Source organism: Papaver somniferum, unplaced genomic scaffold (assembly GCF_003573695.1).
Source record: "Papaver somniferum cultivar HN1 unplaced genomic scaffold, ASM357369v1 unplaced-scaffold_18, whole genome shotgun sequence".
Lineage (NCBI taxonomy): Eukaryota > Viridiplantae > Streptophyta > Magnoliopsida > Ranunculales > Papaveraceae > Papaver > Papaver somniferum.
Genome location: NW_020627707.1, coordinates 6,774,587 through 6,798,808, shown reverse-complemented (window position 1 = coordinate 6,798,808; position 24,222 = coordinate 6,774,587). Strand labels below are relative to the sequence as shown.

At 37.0% G+C, this 24,222-nt stretch overlaps 2 protein-coding genes across 2 annotated transcripts; both read left to right on the top strand.

The window, feature by feature from the left end:
- Nucleotides 1-10,522: 10,522 nt before the first annotated feature.
- On the top strand, nt 10,523-11,164 carry LOC113337986. Its single transcript, XM_026583513.1, has one exon. It carries the CDS (start codon nt 10,523-10,525, stop codon nt 11,162-11,164), a length of 642 nt encoding a protein of 213 aa, XP_026439298.1.
- A 4,457-nt stretch (nt 11,165-15,621) lies between these two features.
- Nucleotides 15,622-20,176, top strand: LOC113338067 (probable plastidic glucose transporter 2). Its single transcript, XM_026583586.1, has 15 exons — nt 15,622-15,879; nt 16,053-16,198; nt 16,338-16,449; nt 16,554-16,621; nt 16,714-16,846; nt 16,944-17,043; nt 17,143-17,255; nt 17,394-17,487; nt 17,827-17,980; nt 18,079-18,222; nt 18,308-18,381; nt 18,478-18,563; nt 19,187-19,301; nt 19,425-19,618; nt 19,753-20,176. The coding sequence occupies exons 2-14, from the start codon at nt 16,120-16,122 to the stop codon at nt 19,614-19,616; spliced, it is 1,464 nt and encodes a 487-aa protein (XP_026439371.1). The 5' UTR covers nt 15,622-15,879; nt 16,053-16,119; the 3' UTR covers nt 19,617-19,618; nt 19,753-20,176.
- Nucleotides 20,177-24,222: the final 4,046 nt, after the last annotated feature.

The following is a 24,222-nucleotide window of genomic DNA, read 5'->3' as shown; positions in this document are numbered from 1 at the left end:
TTGATATATACTCAAGCAAATAGAAATCTGCGAGTCTTTATCAAATACTAGAGAGATAACTTGGATGGTACCAAAGACCAATATCCAAGTGTCAATCAATTTAAATCAACAACCAAAAGGTCGGATATTCTAATTGATTGAACAACGCAAAACCTGTGATATTTCAATTATATAACAAAATATAATGCGGAAAAGAAATAACACAAACACCAGAATTTTGTTAACGAGGAAATCGTAAATGCAGAACAACCCCAGGACCTAGTCCAGATTGAACACACATTGTATTAATCCTCTACAGACACTATCCTACTCCAAATTAACTTCGGTCTGGACTGTAGTTGAACCCCAATCAATCTCACACTGATCCAAGGTACAGTTATGCTCCTACGCCTCTGATCCCAGCAGGATGCTACGTACTTGATTCCCTTAGCTGATCTCACCCACAACTAAGAGTTGCTAAGACCCAAAGTCGAAGACTTTAATAAACAAATCTGTATCACCCAGAAAAGTCTACGGTAATAGATAAATTCGACTCCCACGAATATACCTACAAGTTTTGTTCCGTCTTTTGACAAATCAAGGTGAACAGGAACCAATCAATAAACCGGTTTTATATTCCCGAAGAACAACCTAGTATTTTTGATCACATCACAATAATCTTAATCGACGCAGCGAAAAAGATATTGTGGAATCACAAACGATGAGACGAAGTGTTTGTGATTACTTTTCTATCTTGCCTATCGGAGATATAAAATCTCGAGCAAATTATTACAATCGTACTCATAATGATAGAAGATGAAAGATCAAATCACACAATACAAGAAAAGTGGTATCGGTATGGCTTCACAATCCCAATGAAGTCTTTAAGTCGTTAATCTGGTTTAGAAGAAGAAACCAAAGGTTAAAGGAGAATCGACTCTAGCTATGCAACTAGTATCACACGTAAGGTGTGGGGATTAGGTTTCCCAGTTGCTAGAGTTCTCCCTTGTATAGTTTTCAAATCCGGGTTTGCAATCAATGTTAGCTTGGTAAAAAAGCATTCAATATTCACCGTTAGATGAAAACCTGATTAGATTCAAGCTAAAATTTCTCAACCGTTGGATCGAAAACTTAGCTTGTTACACACAAAGGAAATGTCCAATTTTGGGTTTACGAACCGTTCCCAAACATTAACATTTGTTGGTTCAACAATAGTTAACCAAATGGTTACCCATATGATTACTTTCATATCAACCATATTCTTCTTCACCATAACTAGTTCAAATGACTCAAATGAACTAGTTAGAGAGTTGTTCAATTGCTTAGATCTTATATAACTACACAAGACACAATCGAATCAAAAACGGTTTGATTCACTCGAATCGGTTCATGAACTTTATAGCCACGGTTTGCAAAAGCATTCCTTAGTTTAAATAAACATGAGTTCAAGAACAATCGGTTTTAGATATAACCTGCTCAAGTTCGTGGACTGGGTTCGCGTACTTAAGCTCATGGAAGGAGTTGACAAACTCCATCAGAAATTCTCGGGTCGAGAACTTCCGCCAGTTCACGGACTTGGCTCATGCCACTTCCATTTCTCTTGATCAACAAAGTTCGCAAACTTTGGTTCAAGGAATAAGGACTTATACATATATGTGTTTCCACAACAATGCTTATATCCTACCAATGGTTATGTAATCTAAACTCTCATTTCAATCATTGAAACATTCTGAGAGGACGGATATAGCCGTTATTCACAGACCATTTTTCGTCAGAGCAATTTTCAAAGTGATTGCAACATAACATGACTTTCGTCATCAGGTAAAGATGAATTCGGCTAAAGCGAAAGCTTACCAACACATATTTCGAGAAATCGACAGGCGAGGTAACCTCGGCTCAAAATAGCAAATGTGCATAATGAAAGTCGATATATCAAAACGACTTTTGTCTCAAGAGTAGGAGATAGAATAGATAGACTTTTGAGTGACAGATAAGTTCAAGTCTCCACGTACCTTTTAGTCGATGAAGATCCACCATTTCCTTGAGTAGTCCTTCGTCTTATATGATGATTGCCATGGAGTTCTTGAGATCAACTACACTTTCTATCCTAGTCCGAGACCTTTAGCTATGTAGGCTAGAAATCAAGACTTATAGTTTTGATCACTAACATTGACAAACATGCTTGAGATATCAACACATGCGAGTTCGACCGAGCAATGCTCTAACACTTCTGTTATGCAGGAAGAGATCCATGTGATTCGGGACGCACTAACCTATTCAATAAGGTCAAACATTCGTCTAAGAGAGAAAACTACTGATAAGGATAACTCTCTCGGCTAAATATGTGATGCATTTATTAAGCCTGAATCAGTGGAACGTTTTTGTGATCGGATTGTTGGAATCGTCTTCCTTTCTAAGAGACCTTGATTGATATCTATAATTGAGTGAACAACCTCCCACTGTGGTCGCCAAAATGTAGTTACCTAAAATCGGTGAGAGGCTAGAGATGGGATCTATGGCTTCTGAAAGTGATTTACGGGAGGTTGAGCACGAACAGTCTTCGCCTAAACCACGCACAGTGGCCGTTCAAAGGCTGCTTCAGTCACATGGAAGAAGGATTAGGGCTGGTCTTATGGAGGGAAGCAGATGAAGAGAGAGATCAGAGAACAAGTTTTTGCTCTAAGAGGTTATGAGAAAGATGATCGTAACTTGGAAAATAGATGACCTATTTATAGCTGGGTTCTCTAATCTCAAGTCAGTGAAGATAAGGATTGTTTTCCGAGCCGTGCGAAACAATCTCCCGTCTCTTCAGGAATATGGATAAACTAGGTTGAGTTTATTTCATTATTCCACCGCCTTTATTCTCTTCTACGGTGAAAAATAAGCCGGATATATCTCACACGTGCCGTAGACCGCCAGACCATAACCCTAATTGATATACCCCCATTTGTGTGAAGTTGAGTCAGCCTTTGTGATGAAGTGTTTGAGAGAAAAATATTCTCTTTACCAGAGTTGGCAAAGATAGAGAGATATTCTCTGATTTGTGAGAATGACTAGGATGAGTGACGTGAAAAGGAATGGAATTCCTCTGGAATCGTGTGCAGAGTGTGAGAGGAGTTGAGGCTGATCTCCCTCTCTCCATGGTCGGTCACACATGTTATGCAAAAACCGTATTATTGTTTGTAGGTCCCTTTGTTGAGCATGCGGTGCTCAAGAGAGCTTATCCACATTTTTGGATAGCCATGTATAATTCAAGCTCAATTTACTAGCCGTGAGTGTATTTGAGAGGCTGAGAAATAGGCTTGAGCACTAGGTAAGGTGTGTGCCTATCATGTGAATCTATCCGAGATTTTGAGGAGATATTCGAATCTCTTCGAGATTTTGTGAAGGGATTTGAATCCCTCCGAGATTTTGCAGACGGCTCAAAAATCTCTCAGAGATTTTTGCAAAGAGATTTTGAATCTCTCAGATATTTTTGCGGACGGCTTAAAAATCTCTCTGTGATTTTTGCAGAGAGATTTGAATCTCTCCGAGATTTTTGCGGACGGATCAAAATCTCTCCGAAGATTTTCTTAACGGATCCGTATCTGTCTGCGGTCAGCTGGGACTCGACCTGGAGAGAAAGAGAAAAGGTTTTGTACGCCCGATTAATGTCTATGCGAGACTTTGGCTCACTTGTCTTTGACCAGCGTATCTTGTAGAGATGTGCTAGGAATCAATTGCGTGTCCATATGATGAGCCAACAAGACCAGTGTATCTCAAAAGGATGTTCTAGGAGTCTGTTGAAATGGATCAGAGGTAGAATAATCAGAGTATCTCGCGGGGATGTCCTAGGAGTTACCAGAAACCTCAGTAAGTCGAGTTAGAGCCTAGAGCAGACATGTCCAGTGTATCTTGCGATGATGTACTAGGAATCAGTCTTTGATCTCAAATAGGGTGAGTCGTTCTTAAAAGAGACATGCAAATCTCCGCTCTGGGTCATAAGTCCGTCGGGGACGTATTTACGCATCTACAAAGCCTACATGACCAGCAGCATCTCGTTGAGGACGTATACTAGGAATCATGGCATCACAATCAGCTGCGTCTTGCAAAGACATGCTGGAATTGTGGTTGTTCTGGTTCATAAGTCTGTCGGGGACGTTTTACGCTCTACAGAACCTACGTGACCAACAGTATCTCGTTGAGGATGTGCGTTAGGAGTCACGGCATCACGACCAACAGTGTCTCGTAGGGACGTATACTAGAAATCGTGGCTAAGAATGCCTTGAGGGCCAAGGGCTTAATCTCTCTCATGAGAATTGAATTTTTCCTACGGGCTTGAGATGACGCTTTTGCTCCTTATCCAAATTTCACCATCTATAGGCATATATGTTGTAATTTTTCTCATGGTGGTCCTTGCAAAATCTAGATTATAGTATATGTGTTATAGTTGAATGCTAAATGAATTTAGCGTTTTTCAAATAATAATAGCCAAATTTAACAATATGACGAGGACTAGTTTTGAGAACTGTCCTGAGGACGAGGATAGGTTTGAGAACTGGCATGGTGTCTGGGGATACTCTGTGAGTTAGTTTCGTTACAAGGACGGCTTTGATAACTAGTCTAGCATCATGCTCCTTCCCAAGTATAGCTTTGGATAAAAAAAAAAAAAAAAAAATCCCACTACTAACAGTGACCTATTATACCCAAATCCAAAGTTAAATTTAGCTTTTCTTTTTTTTTAATGAGAAAGGAAATTCATACTGATTTTAACTGATAATACTGACCCAATGAGGTGCAACAGGTTTTTTTTTGTTTTTTCTTTTTTTATCATCAAATCATAAGTATTTCATTCCACAAGAAACGTTTACATGATGGTTTTAAAGAGAAACAACTACGTCATAACATGAAACAAATACAAAGTAAGATACAAAACGTAAATAAATCGCGAAGAGAAAGATCGATCTACCACGATAGCGCATAAATCTTGTAATCTGATATTCGAGAAAAAATGGTATTCGAAATCATAATTCGACCTTTTTGATAGATCTTTTTCTTGGAAAAGAGATGCTCTTATGACAGAGGAGTGATATGCCCAAAAATTCTTCATATGCAATGACTAACCCACCCTAGATCTATTTCTATGATGAATAAGAAATTGATCTTCGTCGATGTATTTTTATCAAGAAAACCAAACACGGACAAATCGATAGACAAAAACACTATAAAAGTGTAGATAAAATTTCCCAGATAACAAAGATAAAAATCGCTCTAATAGCGAAGAAATTACTGAAAATAACAAAAATAATTAAACACAAGAAATCTTTATAGTGGAAGAAGAAGAAATTGATGGGTCTAGTTCTTGAAAAGTGAGAGAAAAGCGACTTTTGACTTTTGATCATGGTGCAAGACTTCCAATAAATAATATTGTAGCAACTACTGGCTTCTTTAGCTAGTCCATGTGCTATACTATTTTTTTCTATACGAACATGAGAAATTGACCACTTATTAAAAGCTTTAAGAAGTTCAAGACAATCCATTATAAAAGAGTTAGTCGTCCATTTAGTAGACCCTTCCTTTCTCTTTAATAGATTAACAACATTTAAACTATCACCTTCCAACTGTAAATTTGATATTTGCTTCCTCCTGGCTAGATAGCATATTTCGTTAATGTTTCTACTCGTTTTTCATCCTCTGCTATTGCGGGATACACCAGGCTCTTTGGAATTCGCCTGCGCTATTAACCGCAATTAGTCCAGACCCCATATATTTAGTTTCCTTATAAACTGATGCATCAAAATTTAATTTTATGAAATCAGGTTGTGGCACTGTCCAAGGTGGGGAGAACTTTATTTGTGTTATTCTGACTCAACCTTAAGGCCGATGTTTTGTTGTCCTCCTTCCTTCTACAATGTCCTTAATTATTTTTTTTTTAATAAATCTCATAAAGTTTCATTCATAATAAAATAGAAATTACATGGACTTCAAGAACATCAAGATCAAAGATGGAAATATAATTTAAATGTACTAACAAAGAGTAATTTGCGAAGAGAAGTGACAAACTACCAACAAGAGTACCAAGCAATCCGAAGATTGAGAGAATGGTTTCGGGTTATAATCCAACCATTTTGATAGGGTTTTTTCTTCTTAAAAATGAGATCTTCTCATAAAAATATGAGAATAATATTCCAAAAGTCTTGAATCCTGATCACCACACTTGAACTGCCACCCAAAATCTCCATTAGAATCACAAAAAAATGCCATGAGAGCATATAAAGAATCTCTTTAAAGAAAAAGACGCAAACAGAAAAGGAAAAATACCCATAAGAGAACCATAAAAATCTCCTAAACACAATGGAGATTGAAGCAAAACTTAAGCAACTTTCGCCTAAATTACTAGCTATTTAAGAAAACAAGAAAAAGGAAACAAAAATACTCAGATCTAGCCTAAAATAGATGTTGAATTGTTTCAGGATGGTTCCCACAGAAAGAACACAAATTATTTTTGTGCTTGGTGTATCTATATAGTCTGTCCATAGTGGCCACACACCCGTGAATACATTTCGATAAGAAGTGTTTTGACATTACGAGGTAAACCACGTTTCCAAAAGTATTTACTATCTACATTGGCCATATTTTTGGAAGGTTGCACTTTTAACACTGAATTCACCATTTTTAGTATGTTTCCACCTAATTTTTTCTTCACCCAAAAGAGGGATTCTAATACTAGTGATTTTCCTAACAATTTTTTTTTTTGATACGTGCAAAAATTCATTCCATACTTAAACAGATAAACCCTCCATCTCAATGTGGAGTTGGTTCATGATACAACCTGGTGGATTATCAGACCATTCCTTAGTTAGCTTCTCAGTACGAGTAACTCTAGTGATTTGCCTAACCATATCAGTATAGAAAAAGACATTCCAGAATTTCAGTCTTCTTAATTTTATTGACATGGTCAATAAAACTGGTCTACAATTTTATAACTAGAGGAATAATATTGAGACAGAGGAGGACTATCTCTAGCTTGAATCCAGATGTCTTTCCAAAAAGAGATAGACTTGCCATTGACTATTACCTAAATAAAGTGTTTTCTTATGATGTTAAGTCCTTTGCTGATCTCATTCCAAATCCAAGACCCCCGTTTGCTAACAATAATATGAATATACAGTTAGGATTAGCAAAATACTTCGATTCAAGAATTTGAGCCCTAAGATAAGTAGATTAATTTATCATTCTTTATGCTAGTTTAGCGAGGAGAGCTTGATTGAAGATTTATGTTCTTTTTTATATTCATCCCACCTGAGTTTTTTGGGAGATTAATATCACTCAAACCCTTAAGGTAGACACCCTTTCTTTCATTTTTCCCCACAAAAAGTCTTTTTAGAAAGCCTCCATCTTATCCGTCAAATCATTTGGTATAAGAAAGACAAACGTATGATGGGTTTCAAGAGCCCCTAAAACACTTTGGTTCATAATTGTCCTACAAAGTGAGTTCAGAAGTTTGGGTTTCAAAATAGCTAGCCTATCTTTAAACTTTTTTAGAAGAGGTTTAAAGGGCTCTATTTTACCAGTTTGAAGTAGTAATGGAACACCTAGATACTTTTCTTGGAGAGCCATTCTCCTAATCTGTAGAATATTGGATATTTCATTTTTAATATGACATGGCACTTTTGGACTGAAAGCTAAAGCTGATTTTTCAAAGTTTACAGCTTGCCCTGAGAATTGACTAAATTATTCCATAATACTAGCAAGATGTATCGCTTATCTAGATCTAGATCTAATGAGTATAAGACAGTCGCCAGCGAAGAATAAGTGTGTACTAGAAGGGATAGAACTTGTTACCTTAAGGCTAAGTCCTATGGGCTAGATATTTAGCCACTAGATTGGTCATCCACGTCAGATTGGGCAACCTCCTAACCCCTATGGGGTGGCGAATCTAGCAGCGAAACGCCTAACAGTTCGGCGTTGAACGCCGAACAATGAAGCGTTATCCCAACGCCGAACCAACCGGCGTTTGACCTTAGTCAACAAATTTGACGCGCCGCTCTGTTCGGCGTGGAGGAGAGTCGATACATTCAACAGAAGCTCGACCTTTCTTCCATTTTCATTTCTTCACAAAAATGGTTTCTTTCTCTCCCGAAAATGGTTCTCAAAGATCTTGAGTTCTAAAATTTGTTTCTCAAATTCCTTCCATGGGTTTGTGCTTCATTAGATTTGTGATCGATTGAAGGTGGTTTTGCGCGATTCCATCCACGAAATCATCCGAGGTAAGAAATTCAAGTATTAGGTTGAATTTTTAGGGTTTTTGATTTTTGATACGATTTCATTCAAATTTATGATTGATACTTGGTATTTTAGATGATGTAGATGATATGTGTATGATTTAAATTGATTATTTGTGATGATTTTTATTTTTTGGGGATTTAATTTGATTATGTGTGATGAACAAAAAATGGTTTTTTTTTGTGATAAAAATGAATTAATTTGTATGATTAGTTTGTTTGTAGGTAAATTTATATGATTATGAATGATAATGATAATTTGTATGATTAAAATGAATGATAATGATGATTTAGTTTGTATGGATGAATTGGTAATGTGATAATTTAGTTTGTATGGATGAAAATGAATGATAATGATTTTTTTTTTCATCTTTGTTATTGATTGTAGTACGAGTATGGATGAATTGCTAGACCGGTTGGATATAGTTTCGTCAAAGAATTGTGATAGACATGTATGTCAAGATGTTATGAAAGACTCTCGCAGTGTGACCTTTAAAGGTAGTTTGAAAGATGTTGAAAAGTATTATAAAATTGTAGTTCAAGATAATCCGGTAGCACAACGATTTTGTGATAATTGTGGCTTTTCCTCAGTTTTTGAGTTTGATTTTTCCAGTGGGGATAAAGGCTTAGTTGAAGCCATAGCTAAGAGATGGTGGAAAAGTACTAGGAGCTTTCATTTTCGGGAGTTTGAAATTGGCCTCCTTCCTTTAAATTGGTACATGTTAACGGGAATTCCCACTGGTGACCCTAGTAAACGACCAGTAGTTATGCCGCAGTTGGGTAGTGATCTAACATATACTGCTTTGGATGATTTGTATTTTCGGATATCAAAACTTATGGTCCATGGGACTCTAAGACTAATACATTTTCCTTAATTGTCTTGAAAAAATACATTGAAAGTAGAGAAGGCCAGAATAATATTGAATGTGCAGTGACATTGACACGAACATTCTTTATGTGGTGTTTTGGTCATTTTCTTCTAGCGCATTCTACTGGAAAAGTAGATAAACGTTGGGTTCTGTTATTGGCTGATTTAGATAGAGTTGGGGAGTATGATTGGGGTCTAGCTTCATTAGGTAATACCTATAAATATCTCGACCATTGGTCAACCAAGGTACGAATTTAGTTGGCATGGTTGTGGTACTTGAGTATTGGTACTATTACTACTTTCGCAACATGCAACCCTTCCTTTGTCAGTCACCTCAAGGACATTTTGATGTTTTCCCAAAGATTAGTCTTTTCAAGAAGGAAAAGATTGTATCAAGGAAGAGAGTACGTAAAGGAGGACAAAAGGATACCATGAAACACTCAGTGAAAAGCGAAAGAATACAGATTGATACTAGAACAAGGGAAATCCTATAATTTCCTTGACCTGAATTAGATTACTTGTCGTAGTTTATGAAACCATATGGAGTGTTATACGTTTTAAGTGATTTTTATTTTATGGAGTGTTATTTGTGTTTCTATGGAGTGTTATGATTTTATGGAGTGTTATTTGTGTTTTTATGGAGTGTAATAATTTTTAAGTGATATTTTTTTATAGAGTGTTATACATTATGTTTTCGTTGTGTTAGGTACATTATGCGGGGATCTTTGAGAATAATTTGGAAAAGTCGTCGGGATGATGAAGATGATATTGAGACGAATGTTGTAGCAGTGACTACACTTTTGGAGACGCAGAGGAGGCATGGAATAAGTCAACCCGTCCCAAATGAAGTCAAGACACGTCAGAGGGTGCACAGAAAACGTGTAGATGCGGATGCTCGTATGATGCATCAGTACTTCAACTTCAATTGTATGTATGGGCCAAATAAGTTCAAAGGTCGGTTTGGTTTGCCTCGTCCACTTTTTCTGAGAATTTTAGAGCAAGTTTGTGAATTTGACCATGATTTTCGCCAACAAACGAATGCTTGCGGTATTCCTGGTCATTCTCCATATATGAAAATGGTTGCAGTCATGAAAAATTTTGCCAAAGGCATTGCACCGGATTCCTTAGATGATTACACGCAAATGGGAGACACCACTATCTACCATTATGCTATGAAGTTTATGGATGCAATTATTTGGATTTATAATGGTCGATACATGCGTCAACCTATCGCTCAAGATACAGAAAGGATTTTAGCAGAAAATGAAGCTCGGGGATTTCCTGGTATGCTTGGTAGTGTCGATTGTTTTCACTGGGCATGAAGAGCAGGTCCAATGGATCAAGCAGGTTCCCACAGCGGCTATAAGACATATCCCCCGGTTGTTTTGCAGGCGGTAGCTACATATGATAGATGGATCTGGCATTCCTATTTTGGGTTGGGTGGCAGAACAATGATCTTAATGTCTTGCATGCTTCGGGTTTGTTCGATAGACAACTTCTTGGTGTAGCACCTCCTTGTCATTATCAAATCAATGGAAAGAATTATGACCAGGGGTACTACCTAGGAGATGGTGCATATCCCATGTATGGTTGCATCATGCAAGGATACAAACCCACCTCAAACATTAGAGAAGGTATTTTCAATCAATATCAAGAAGCTAAAAGGAAGGACATAGAACGTGCATTTGGTGGTTTAAAAGGTAAGTTTGGCATTATATTGAAACCTCGTCGTTATTATAAAAAATCTGACATGAAGGTAATTATGAGGGGGTGCTTGATAATGCACAACATGTGTGTTGAGGTGGAATATCACAATGCGGATTGGGGGAGGATCACGGGAGATGAACCTCAACCGCCAATTCAAGGAAACGTAAGGCTACCTCCTCATATATTGTACAACCCTGCGATTTGGGCACAACTTCGCTTGGAAATCACTACACACATATGGAACCGACACGGAGAAGGTCTGAGAGATGGTGATAATCCAAACATGCATATTGATGATGCCTTGCCGGAAGTTCATGAGGGTACAACCGACGTGGACACCGATTAAGATCAATATGACCCTCAAGAAGATGGTGCATTTTATGAGAATGGAGAGTAACCATAATACTCTTTTATTTTAATCAAACACGCTTTCGTTAATAAGTAGACATTTTAATTAGTTCTTGTAATACTACATAATACTCTTTTTATCACTTAAGTACGTTTACAATTACATTACATATTTAACTAGAATTTCATATGCATACTTCTTCATAATACTTCTTCATGCATATGCTTCATAACCAAGTATCTCCAAAGCGGTGTTATGAATGAACGACATTCCATGATCCGTTTCATATAAAGTCCTAGCATCTTCACGATTACCATTTGATGCCCTTAATGAAATGACAAAAAGCTTGCAATAACGCTTGATGCTTGATAACCGACATTGCAACACTTTTTTGCATCTTCCATTAGCATTACCATTGATTCTCACAAATTCTTCAACAATTTGTTCCCAAAATGAGTTGGTTATTAATTGAGTGTTGTTAACTTTGCAATAACTTCTAACCAAGTCATTGTCTTCGCCGATGGAAAATGCGGCCATGCTTGATTTTGAATCGAGAATTATGTCATAGGAGAATTGAGAATTGGGGTGGGGATTTTGAGTTTTATGTGATAGGTTTATATAGATATAGGAAATGGTCTGAGTTTGAGCTGAAAATGTATCCGTTTGAGGAAACGCCGAACCAAACGACGTTCCAACGCCGAACCGAACGACGCTAGCAAGTCTCATGCCATCCGATCAAGGTGACCGTTGCATTCTCAACGACTCAGATTTTGTAGCCGTTTGAAACCTCAACAACTATATTTCCAGGCTTCCTATAAATTGAGGACTACTTATACTTCATCCCTCACATCAAAATCAATTGATTATCTTCTTCATTGATTTTCTTCTTCTTCTTCACATAATTTTGTTCATACAAAACCATGACACACTTTAGTACAATAGAAGAAGAGGCACTGATTTATGGTTGGGTCATAGCAAGCAACGATCTGATTCATGGAAAAGATCAAAAAGGTGCAATATTTTGGGGAAAGATAATGGAAAAATACAATAAAAGAAAAGGTACGTTTCGAAAGAGATAGAAAGGCATTACGAACAAAGTGTAACACATTGAGAGCCGAGGTGAAAAAATATATTTCATATATTAGACCCTACTTCCGAAGTAGACCTACGGGGATGACCGAGGAGGATTATGTAAGTACCTCAATTTTTTTTAATGTTTTCTTTCTTCCATCTTGATCTCTTTCTTTCTTTCTCTAAATTTTTCTTTTCATTTTTTCCCCAGTATCGTCGTGGAAGAGAGAATTGTGTAGCAGCGACTAAAAAACAATGGACGCACGAATCGATTTTTCAGATCCTGAAGACTTATCAACCATATTACTATCCAGCGGTGAATAATGATGATGAAGTCGGTACTTCTACTCAACCTAGTCAACATACTCAAGCTACTGAAGAAAATGAAGTTGATAATTTGGATGAAGAATTTCAAAATATGGCAAGGTTTGGTAGCTCTTCATCTACTCATAATTCTGAAACCTCGGACATATCAAAGAGAAGGCGTTATTTTGAACAAACAGATGACGTTAGAAGTGAAGGGAGAGATCAAGCAAAGAAAATGGCTCGTGAGGCTAAAGCATCGCATAAATCAGATGAAAAATTGGATAAACTCATCGAACTTCTTGAAAACGAACAAACACAAAGAATGGAAAAATATGAAACAGAGGAAGAGTATCTGAAGAAGGACATGGAAAACTCTTCAATTTTGGCACAAACGCAACAAAGAGAATCGTACATGAAGATCCTACGTCAACCCTTGGATGAATTACAAGAATAGGAGAAACCCGTCTACAAAATATGGAAGAACGAGATTTTAGCCCGTCATGGATTACCACTTATCCCCTAAATTAAAATGATATATTAGTAATAATTTAAGTTATTTAGAAGTAGGATTTCAATTTCAATGTACTTTTTTTTTATGTTTTAAGTTATTTAGAAGTAGGATTTCAATTTCAATTTCAATGTATTTTTTTTGTGTTCTAAGTTGTAGAATTTCAATTTCAATATATCTTTTTATGTTCTAAGTTATTTTAATTTTAATATTTTTTTCAATTTCTTCAAAAAAACATTGTAACCGTTTTGCAATGTAATTAAAAATTTTCCTTTACTTTGATAAATTCTCAAATTTGAAACAAGCAACCATTGGAACAAATTGGAAAATCATTTGGAAATTCTCATAATTTAGAAAATGGAATTCTGTAAAAAAAATAGCCGTTGGAGGAAAAACAGTCAAGTGTCGCATGGTGCGACGTTGAAATAGGACGCCGAATGGAACAACGTTTATGTAAACGCCGAACGGTTCGGCAGAGATTCCAAGGAATATTCGCGAAACGCTGAACAGTTCAACGTTTAGACCACTTTTTCAGCGCCGAACGGTTCAGCGTTTCAATCTCGCTGATAGTTGGACTGCGAGCACCTGGTAGGAGAAATAACTATCAACTATCACTGTTAACTTTTTTCCAACACTTATTTTTTAATTTGCAACACTTTTTGGCCAATCTAGCACTCCAATCTAGCCCATAGGACTTAGCCTAACACCATGGATCTGATTAAACTTTTCACCGGTAAACAAGGACCTAGATAAGGCCTTCATACAATGAATAAACAGGTGTGGAGACTAGGGTTAACCTGTCCCTGACCTCTTTGAGGGGTATAAATCTCACCCGGTGAACCATTTAAAAGAAGGGAAGTAAACACAGTAATGACGCACTGTTTAATTAACTTACACCAATCGTTAGAAAAACCAAACTTTGATAAGAACATGTAACATAAAAGACGATTATATTCTATCGAGTGCCTTAGACATGTCGATCTTTATTGTCATACTGCTTTCTTTTGCTTTACAATCTCTCATAGAGTGAATCATTTCATACTCAATAATAACATTGTCGTAATTAGTCTTTCTTTCATAAAAGCAGTTTGCGAAGGCGCAATGATTTTATCCAAAACAGTGTTAAGTCTGCTAGCAAGCAGTTACGAGATGATTTTATACATTAAATCACAAAGACTAATTGGCCTGAAATCAACAGGACACTTTGAAGAATTTGTTATAGGAATAAGCGCAGTGAAACTGTGATTCAATTGTTTTAGCAAAAAAATTGAGTGAAAGAAAGTCTGGACCGTGTTGACAACATCAGTACCAACAGTTGACCATATATTTTTTTTTTGGCAAAAACCAGGTGGAAAGCCGTTAGGTCCTGGTGTTGTCTGCGGTTACTTGCTAAACTGAATATTTCTAACCTCATCAGCAGTAGGCATGACAGTTAACATTATGTTATCATCGTGAGTAATACAAGGATGACTGCAATTCAAGTATAATTCAGTAAAAGAAATTTTAGAAAATTTGCTCATACGCAAAAAGTGATGGAGCAGTTCCTTAGCTATGTCCTACCTATCACGAATCCATACGCCTAAACTATTTTGTGTGTTTTTGTTTTCTTAAACTTGGCTTTTCAGGAATCTTCTTCTATATCATACCAATAACTGAGATTAGCATCTAATTCCTGAAATCTGGTACTACCATGTTGATCAATAGCTAAGACTAGCATTCAGTTCATGAACAGGGCAGAACTACAGCCAAGCATGGGCTAGCTTAAGCCACCCGCAAACAATTTTTTTTTAAATTAAAATGCAGGTGAATTTTAGCCGGTTTTAGCTCAATCCCAGTTAAATCTATGGTGAAGCCAACCTATATATGTTTAAGTATACATTTTGTTTCTTGAAGCCCCTCCTAGATTCAAATCCCAATTCCGCCGATGTTCCTGAAGTCTTACCACCCTCAGCCCTAGTTCAGCGCCATGTAAACTTTTGGCATGCGGCCAAATAAATTCAGAAGTATAGGGTCTACAGACTCTTAGTTACCGACCAGAAATGAAAAACAAAACAAGATACTTTGAATAGGAACCTTCACTTTCCCAAAGACGCCATCACCCCATCAATTGACACGTGTATAAAGAAGGTCTCTCACAATTTAAGCCAAATACAGAAAGCTATAACTTTATCACCTACCTTTCAAACTAAGTGAACAACACAACCATGACAAGGACGCTACGATCGTCTTTTACCCGTTAAAAAACGTCGACACTTACCCTACTAATAACGACAGTTACATACACCCACTTTGAAAGTAGGTTTACAAACCCTCACATGAATCATGTGTCAGTGACACCGATTCAGGAGGTACACTGTTGATTAATGGGACCCACACTCATCATACCAAAATCTATCTAAAACTAAAGGAAAATATAAAATGAATAATTCTATCAAGTTAGCTCAAGGCTGACCATACTCCAACAATCCTTGAATCAACAACACACCGAAAACCCCTATCAGCCTGAGCTGACACTAATTCAAACTCTCCTCCTTGATTAATTAGCTGCTTCTCTTCTTCACTCTCCTTTATGAAAGCGAGTGATATTTTACCAGAAAAAACTCACTCGCGCGTTACGCTTCAAATTTCCCCGATTTTCACTCTTTTCTTCTTCATTTTTGAAACCGTTTTTCGAAATCTTCCCGAAAATTTCTCTTCTCAGATACCAATATCAAGATCCTTCGCGGCGCACGTTAGCGCCTGTAATTCTGTTATTTTTTTTTCTCATCTTCAGTGTGAAATTTTTTGATGCACTGAAGAAGAAGGATCAGAAAGTGGAAGATTACAGGTACATTTTAATAAAATTAGATCTGAATCTGATTTTTTTAAAGCTTTGCATTTCTCTGTTATATGATCAAAAACTATGAATTTGAAGATGTGCATTTTTTTGAATTTTAATTTTTGAGATCTAGTTAGATTGGAGATTTTTGATTGATGCTGTTTTTTTGTTGGTAATGGCAGTGTTGTATTGTGGTTCCGCACTAAGGTAAAATTTAGGCGGAAAAGTTGGTTATTTTGAATTTCGGGTATGAGGGCACGCCAAACTCTTCGAGATGGTTTCTCGACGTACTCGTCTGATATTGATGGTGATAAATTAGATACTTCAGGTAGAGAATTTTTCCAAAACTTCGTGTAGAGTAAAGCTTAATTTCTATTTTTGGTGTTGATTTGAAATCTGAGCATTTCTTCAAATTATAATGATGTGATTTGAATGTGACAAGAATTTTGATTGGTGTATGGGTTTAGTGCATGTGCAGGAGACTCTATTAAAGGAATCGGTGAATCCTTCGTGGAGATTATCGTTGCCGCATGTACTTACAGGAGTCATTTCTTCGTTTTTATTTGGTTACCATCTTGGGTAAGGGTGGCGAAAAACTCAATCTTTTCATCTTTGTTATACTTTGTATTTAGTGTAGAAGTGTATGATCTAATCTTATGAGTATCTGAATTTGTTGGGTACAGGGTAGTAAATGAACCACTTGAAAGTATTTCACTGGATCTTGGTTTTAGCGGGAATTCCCTGGCTGAAGGTGTGCCCCTTGATGGATTTTTACTTCATATATAGCGTGGTTTGCACCTGTAGGTTTTAAGTGTTTTTTTTTCTTTTCATGATGACTTAAAGGTCTGGTGGTGAGTACGTGTCTTGGTGGTGCATTTCTTGGGTCAATTGTAAGTGGTTCAATAGCAGATGCTGTAGGGCGTCGTAGGGGTTTTCAGTTGAGTGCTTTACCGATGATTATTGGGGCTTTTCTGAGGTAAAATTCTTGGGTTGTTCCGAACAATGTGTTTCCATTGTTTATTAATTTGAAATGAAGCTTATTAGAAAAGATTTCTTTGACCATATGATTGCAGCGCGAGAACAGAAAGTCTGGAAGGTATGCTTCTTGGGAGGTTTCTTGTTGGAACAGGAATGGGTGTAGGTCCATCTGTTGCTTCTCTCTATGTAACCGAGGTATGTGATTCAGCTGTTCGGTACTCTAGAAATTGGCTATTGAGTCTAAACTTACTGTTGACTTTTTCTCATATGAAGTGGCTTTTCTTATGCAAGCAGGTTTCACCTTCTTTCGTAAGAGGTACTTACGGGAGCTTTATCCAGATAGCAACTTGTCTTGGACTTATGTCATCTCTGCTCATCGGAATCCCAGCCAAGGAAATTGCTGGATGGTAAGAAACTTGTATTTGGATGGATCGCAGCTTCATGGTACTAGGATTATTTTTGTGTACTTGATCCTATCAAGTTGATAAAGTTGTGATTGGTTGTTACACGTGCATATGCTTTTTCCTGATCCACATTGTGCTCAGGTGGCGCGTGTGTTTCTGGGTATCTGCAATTCCCGCTGCAATATTGGCTCTTGCAATGGAGTTCTGTGCGGAGAGTCCTCAATGGCTTCATAAGGTCAGGATGTCAACCCTTTTTTTTGCCCCTCCTAAGAGATTCTTTTTTTGCTTCGATCTACGTTTGTTTGCTATTTGGCTCTCGACAGGCCTGTAATAATGTTGCACAATCTTGCCTAATGTTTTGAATGAGAATTTCCCCGCTAAACCTTAAAACCATAATCGATAACGATATGTTTGATAACACGTACAGTTCTGAACATAACAATCAAGAAGGAGATCTGCCAATTTAGAGGCTCTGCTCCGGACATTGTCTGATCTTAACTTTATGCTATCCATACCCTTTTAAATTGACCATGAATATGAAAAATCATCTTTATTTCTATTTGTGCTGAAACAGAAAGGTAGATCCGCTGAGGCAGAAGCCGAATTTGAGAAGCTCCTGGGAGGATTGCACGTCAAATCTGCGATGGCAGACCTATCTAAGTCAGACAGAGTAGATGAGCCAGACACCGTAAAGTTTTCGGAATTATTTTATGGCCGCCATTTCAGAGGTAAAACTTTTCACTCATCCTTTTCTCTATATTAGAATATTTACTCTGGTTCTTGCTATTTCATTTTAGATTACTCATTCGTTATTTCTTTTTGGCAGTTGTTCTTATTGGATCAGCTCTATATGCGTTTCAACAACTGTCAGGAATAAATGCTGTATTCTATTTTTCTTCAACCGTTCTTAAAAGTGCAGGAGTTCCATCAGACAAGGGAAACATCTGCGTAGGAATTGTAAATTTATCTGGTAGAGTAACATACCTTTTGCTCTTGTATATTTTGGAGCTATCAGCAATCTTTGTATCCTCTTTTGACTGGTAGTTGTTTTTCAGGGTCAATTATAGCAATGACTTTGATGGATAAACTAGGAAGAAAGCTTCTTCTTCTTGGGAGTTTTTTTGGCATGGTAAACCTAATATCTAATATGATGTTTCATATGTTGGTAACTATTTCAGAATATTTGCCCTACTTTAATATTACTGTGCGTATTTGATTGAATCAGGCAGTAGCAATGTGCATTCAGGCCTCTGCATCAAGTTTTAGTGCATCTGGAGCCTCACCATACTTATCTGTTGGTGGGATGTTACTGTAAGTAATTGATACCTTGGAAACCACAATGTTAAATTTATTAGACATACTCCTCCTCATAGCTACTGGTAACACTACTACTTCTCATGTGTGTCGAAGGCAGTTTATGTTCTTTTATAGAGATGTGTATTGTTATATAAAACCGTTAGAATTTTCTAATCAATCACTCCTAGCCTTATATAAAGATTATTACCCTATCTTTGTAAGTTATTTAAAACTAAGGATACATATTGACAGACGGAACAAAATTAGAGAAAGCCCTACAAACAATTTTTTTGATAAACATCGTTAGTGTTGGATGCTAAGTGGGTATAAGTGGGTTAGGCATTTGGAAGTTAGTTGTATATGCAAACAAGGACAATGACACTTGTGAATTCTGTTGGACATTGAATTTCTAACATTTTGGTTTCTGATAACAAATTCCAAACAGTTGGACTAGTAAAACCTCGATTAAACGGTTGTACAAGTGTAAACTATCCATAAGCCTTCAAAGTTTACTCCATGCCTGGAATATTTTCTTTCAAAGAGACTACAGATCATGTAGGTCTCATCAAATTGCTTATGCATGATTATTTTGTGATCTTGGTCTCTAAAATTCTCCCTATCTATCTTCCTTGGTGCAGGTTTGTCCTGATGTTTGCCTTGGGAGCTGGACCAGTTCCAGGTCTACTCCTGCCAGAAATTTTGCCCAATAGACTGAGAGCAAAGGCAATGTCATTCTGTTTGGCGGTTCACTGGGTACATTTCTCTACTTTCTTGTTCTGCATACATATTATACAACCACTTAAGAAAGGAAAGAAGCTAAATACTAGCCTCCTTGTTTTCCTTCTTTCTAAAGGTTTTGGTCTTGTGTTTTTTCAGGTTGTTAATTTTTTTATTGGATTGTTGTTCTTACGTTTGCTGGAGCAACTTGGGTCACGGACATTGTACTCCATTTTTGCTTGCTTCTGTTTGACAGGGTTCGTTTTTGTAAAGAAGAATGTTGTTGAGACCAAAGGAAAATCTCTACAAGAAATTGAGATTTCTTTTCTACCACAAGTTCCACTAGTATAGAGGTACTTCATTGTTTCCACTAAACCTTTATATTCTTTATTTCACCACAAGACCTCAAGTGAAGACATGAATCAGGTTTGTGCTGTCCGTATCTTTGAGCAGCTAATGGATTGTATTAACTGGCTCCAATTTGCAGGGAAGTCAGATACATCCAATAATAAGATGCCTCCACGAAATGCAGATTTTCTGGTCTGAGCAGTCAAATCCTTGATACTTGTCCAGAATTGGTGGCTTTATATGGTTACATTATAAAAGTTTTGCTGATAGAAGAAGAATGCATAGGTGTGGTTCATTATACATAACACGGATGTAAATTCTGAGAGAACTTTTTTTTTCTTCGCCATGGAAACGTTGTGATCAGCATTCCATGTTTATCTTGTTCCCCTGAATTTGTTAGCTAGCTTAAGAGCTACCACAAGTCTTTCAGTTGGTAGGGATAGATCTTTAGGTACAGAGAATACTCCACAGTGACCATACTTCATTTGAATTGCAACATAGAAATGTGATGTTATCTATATAATATATAAATTAAAAATAATGCAATGAAAGTTACGTACAGGTACAGGTGGTGAATTTAGTAGTTTTTCTAAAACCATGTTTGCTTATCCCTGAATCCTGATTCAATTGATGTGGTTGGCCGGAGTTTGAGATCAGCGGACGTTAGGGCACCACTTTGCTTGACTCGACCGACGGTTTAGCAAATTTTTTAGCTCGACCATCGCACTAGGCGCCCCCATCTATATCTCTCAAGTCCGTACCAACTGCAAAATTTTTGACATTTTTTGTTTTCCAGAGGGGCTTTCCGGATTAAGTTTGCACTGGCATCTTTTTATTATGGCGCAAATGAGCCGAGAGGGAGATGGATTTTCTTAATTAGTTGATCACTGAAGATTTTGGTGATTCAAAGCGAAACTGGAACAATATATATTACACATTGTCTTTGCCTAACATGTGTTCAATGTTCCAAAACCATTTCACAAAACCAAGGAGGAAAACATTTCCATTAACTTCTCGAGTGGAAAAAGTAAATAGTAGTACTGTAAATCTCTTTAATGAGAGACAAGTGTCACTGTCTCATGCTTTTAGTGTGTAATTTAATCACATTGAATAACCAGTTACTTCGAAATTTATACACGGGACATGGAGTAGTGCTACGTTCACGCCCAAAAAAATCGTGAGAAATCCCGCAGGATGATCCAATGGCTGAGAGAGGGGAGTCCTGGGAAGATTTGCAGAGGGTGGGGGCCACCATTTTCTTTCTCTCACATGGTGGTGGCTGCGGGATTCACTCCCGATACACCAAGCATTATTGCGGGACATGTGATATTAAAGAACGCGCGACTGAGGATACTTATATTAATTGGAGGATATAAATTACTTTCCCTAATCAATAGTGTCTGCTAAGGTGTGTTTTGGGGATGAAAATACTGAAATACCCTTTCCTCAAAATAAAAATCAAAAAACTTAAAATCAAAAAACAAAATCGTATCCCCATTTCCATCTTTACTTCTTATTAATCTCTTTTAGGGTTGGGCTTTGAAACCTAAATATTCCCCACTCCCTTTCAAATTGTAGGAAATACCAATAGGTCCTAGAAATAATATATTAGGATGAGTTTGGTCCAGTTGACTCAGTCAACTTTCTGTTTGGTCCTTTTTGAAAATATAAATTATAGTTTGGTCCTAGAAATAATTGTTTGGTCCTAGGGTGGACAATACCCACGTGGAATGACGCCCCATGGATGATGTAATTTTCCTTTTATAGTGGTAGAAATACTCTTTAATATGGGACCATATATATATATATATATAAAATCAGAGGAAAATCTTTTATTTCCAAATTCTCTCTCTCTCTCTTCTTTAGTTTCAGATATAATTTTTCTCTCATTTTTTCCTTTTTCTTTTCTTTTCTGTTGTTGTTATTTGCAGAAGATGAAGAATTTTTTTTAGGGCTTTATGAGATGATGAAGGTTGATAATGGAAGACGATGAGGTCGGTAATTTTTATTTTTCATCATCTGTTTTTTGTGAAATACGATGAAGACGATAAAGATATGCAGTTGTTGTTTGAAGATTTCGAGATCTGTTGTTTAAATATGATGAAGAGTATGACGACGTCTCGATCTGTTGCTGTTGAAGACGGTGACTGATTTTGATGATAAATATCTCTTGTCATTGTTTGCTGCTACTGTTGAAGACGATGTGCTATAGGTGTTTGTTGCTCGTGTTAAACAGAGTTCTGTTGCTGTTGAAGATGACGACGAATTTCTTTCTGCTGTTGTTGAAGACGACGAAGATGATGAAGATGATGATGATGCAGTTCATTCCATAAATGAACTCTGTTTTTTTAGGTTTTTATATGGAGTTCATTTCTGGAATGAACTCTGGGTTTTTTAGGTTTTTATATGGAGTTCATTTTTGTAATGAACTCTGGTTTTTTTAGGTTTTTATATGGAGTTCATTTCTGGAATAAACTTTGGTTTTTTTAGGTTTTTTCATGGAGTTCATTTCTGGAATGAACTCTATTTTTTTAGGTTTTTTCATGGAGTTCATTTCTTGAATGAATTCTAGTTTTTTAGGTTTTTATATGGAGTTCTTTTATGGAATGAACTCTGGTTTATATAGGTGATTTCTGAAAAAATAAGTAGAAATTAACAGGAGTTCATTTTGACGAATGAACTGCTACAAAAAAATAAGTAGAAATTAACACGGAAGGGTACTTTTGTCCATTTAATATTTTTAAATAACTATGGACCAAACAGTAAAGGTATTTTCCCAAAGGACTAAACTGACATGGTCCCAACTAAAAAATGACCAAACGATATTTTTCCCTTTCAAATTCTAAAATTTTCCCTCTCCCTTTCAAATTCTCTTCTCCTTCTCTGCCGGCTCCTCACTTTGAAAACGATTTTTTTTTTACATTCGGAAGTGATGAAGACCATGTCGGAAGTGATGAAGACCATGCCGTAAGTGATGAAGACCACACCGAAATTGATGAAGGCCATGCGAAAAATGGTGCCGGCATGCTTGGTAACTAACATTCAATGTCGTAACTAAATGCCAACATGCTCGATAGAAATCTACCAATGCCGGTAGTCAAGTAAAAAAAAATTCAATTTTTTGGATACTTTACATGTGTCATCAAAGATATTTAAGCAACATACCATGCCGTTAGCGGTACCAGCATGCTCGATAACTAACTAACTGTGCCGACAGTGAACTGATTAAAGCCAGAAAAAAATTCAAAATGGAATAGTTTTGAATTATTTCCGACATGGTCCATGCCGACACCGAGCTATTTCAGCTGCAACAATGGTGGATTCAAAGAAAAGAAATCAAATTTTCAACACATTGGCACCTTTACCTGAGTATTGGGAGTGCTTGTACAATCATCCTCCATTTTTACCAAAAAAATTCCCTCTCAATTTTTTTCCCTCCTTCTACTCTCACCTCACTCACCCAAATACAAATAAAAATACATACTAATAATTTATCAAATAATCTTATGAATTTGCTATTTATAGTTAAGCACTAAGCATGATTAGTGAGGGGTCGATTATGTATTAAGTAAAATACTTAGATAAGGGGAGATCCTGATTTGATATTTAAATCCATTTTTCGTCCTTTTTCTCTATCTCCCAATTAGTTTAAGTACCCCAATCGCGCGTTCATATTAAATCATAGCACAATAATGTATTTGCATTTTGAAAGACTTTAATAATTAGCGTGTAATCTTCTATACTGTTGTCCATCTTATCAAAAAATTAAAAAAAAAAATGAAGTAATCTTCTGTAGTAGTGTTGCTCTAAGAGCAACCACAGTCATGGACGGGATTAAATACTATAAACCAGACTAAAAGCTAAAAAAAAATGAGTTTAGTGGAGGTGAAGCACAATGGTGAAAGATTAAAATTTGATCCGGCGGACGTATTATCCACGCCTGCCGTGGAGCGCACATATTACTCTCGTCTGGCGTGGGGCGCAAGTATTACTCTCGCCTTTCGTGGGGCGCACATATTACTCTCGTCTGACGTGGGGCGCACATATTACTCTCGCCTGGCGTGGGGCGCACATATTACTCTCGCCTGATATGAGTTTTTCTATTTTTCATAAAGTACCATATAACTGGGGCGGAGATTATAACAACGCTTGGTGTGAGGCGTACATATAGTAACCGTTTTTCCAGGCGGTGTTTATAAGCGCGCATCATTCAGACGCAAATTCTATTAACGCTCCACAATCAAACGCTCACTATAGTAACGCCTAGTCCCAGACGCTCATTATACTCACGCCTAACATCACACGCTCTCAATACTTACGCCCCACTATATGTTGATTTGGTCTGGGTTGACGACTACATTTAGTCTCAAACCCTAGTTTTCCAGACTAAATATACCTATGGTCCGTCCCACTGCGCTACGTTTTCAGACTAAATTTGGGTATAGTCCCCAAATTTAGTCGCGGCTGTGGTTGCTCTAAAAGGATCTAGAAGTTCAACTTTTTTGTTTTTGCCTTCCTAGTTTAGGGCCTAGGGCATTTATTTGGGGCGTATGGATTTCTTCATCCACCCAATAGAGGAGGATAAGGGATGTCTGAAGTGTACTAAAAT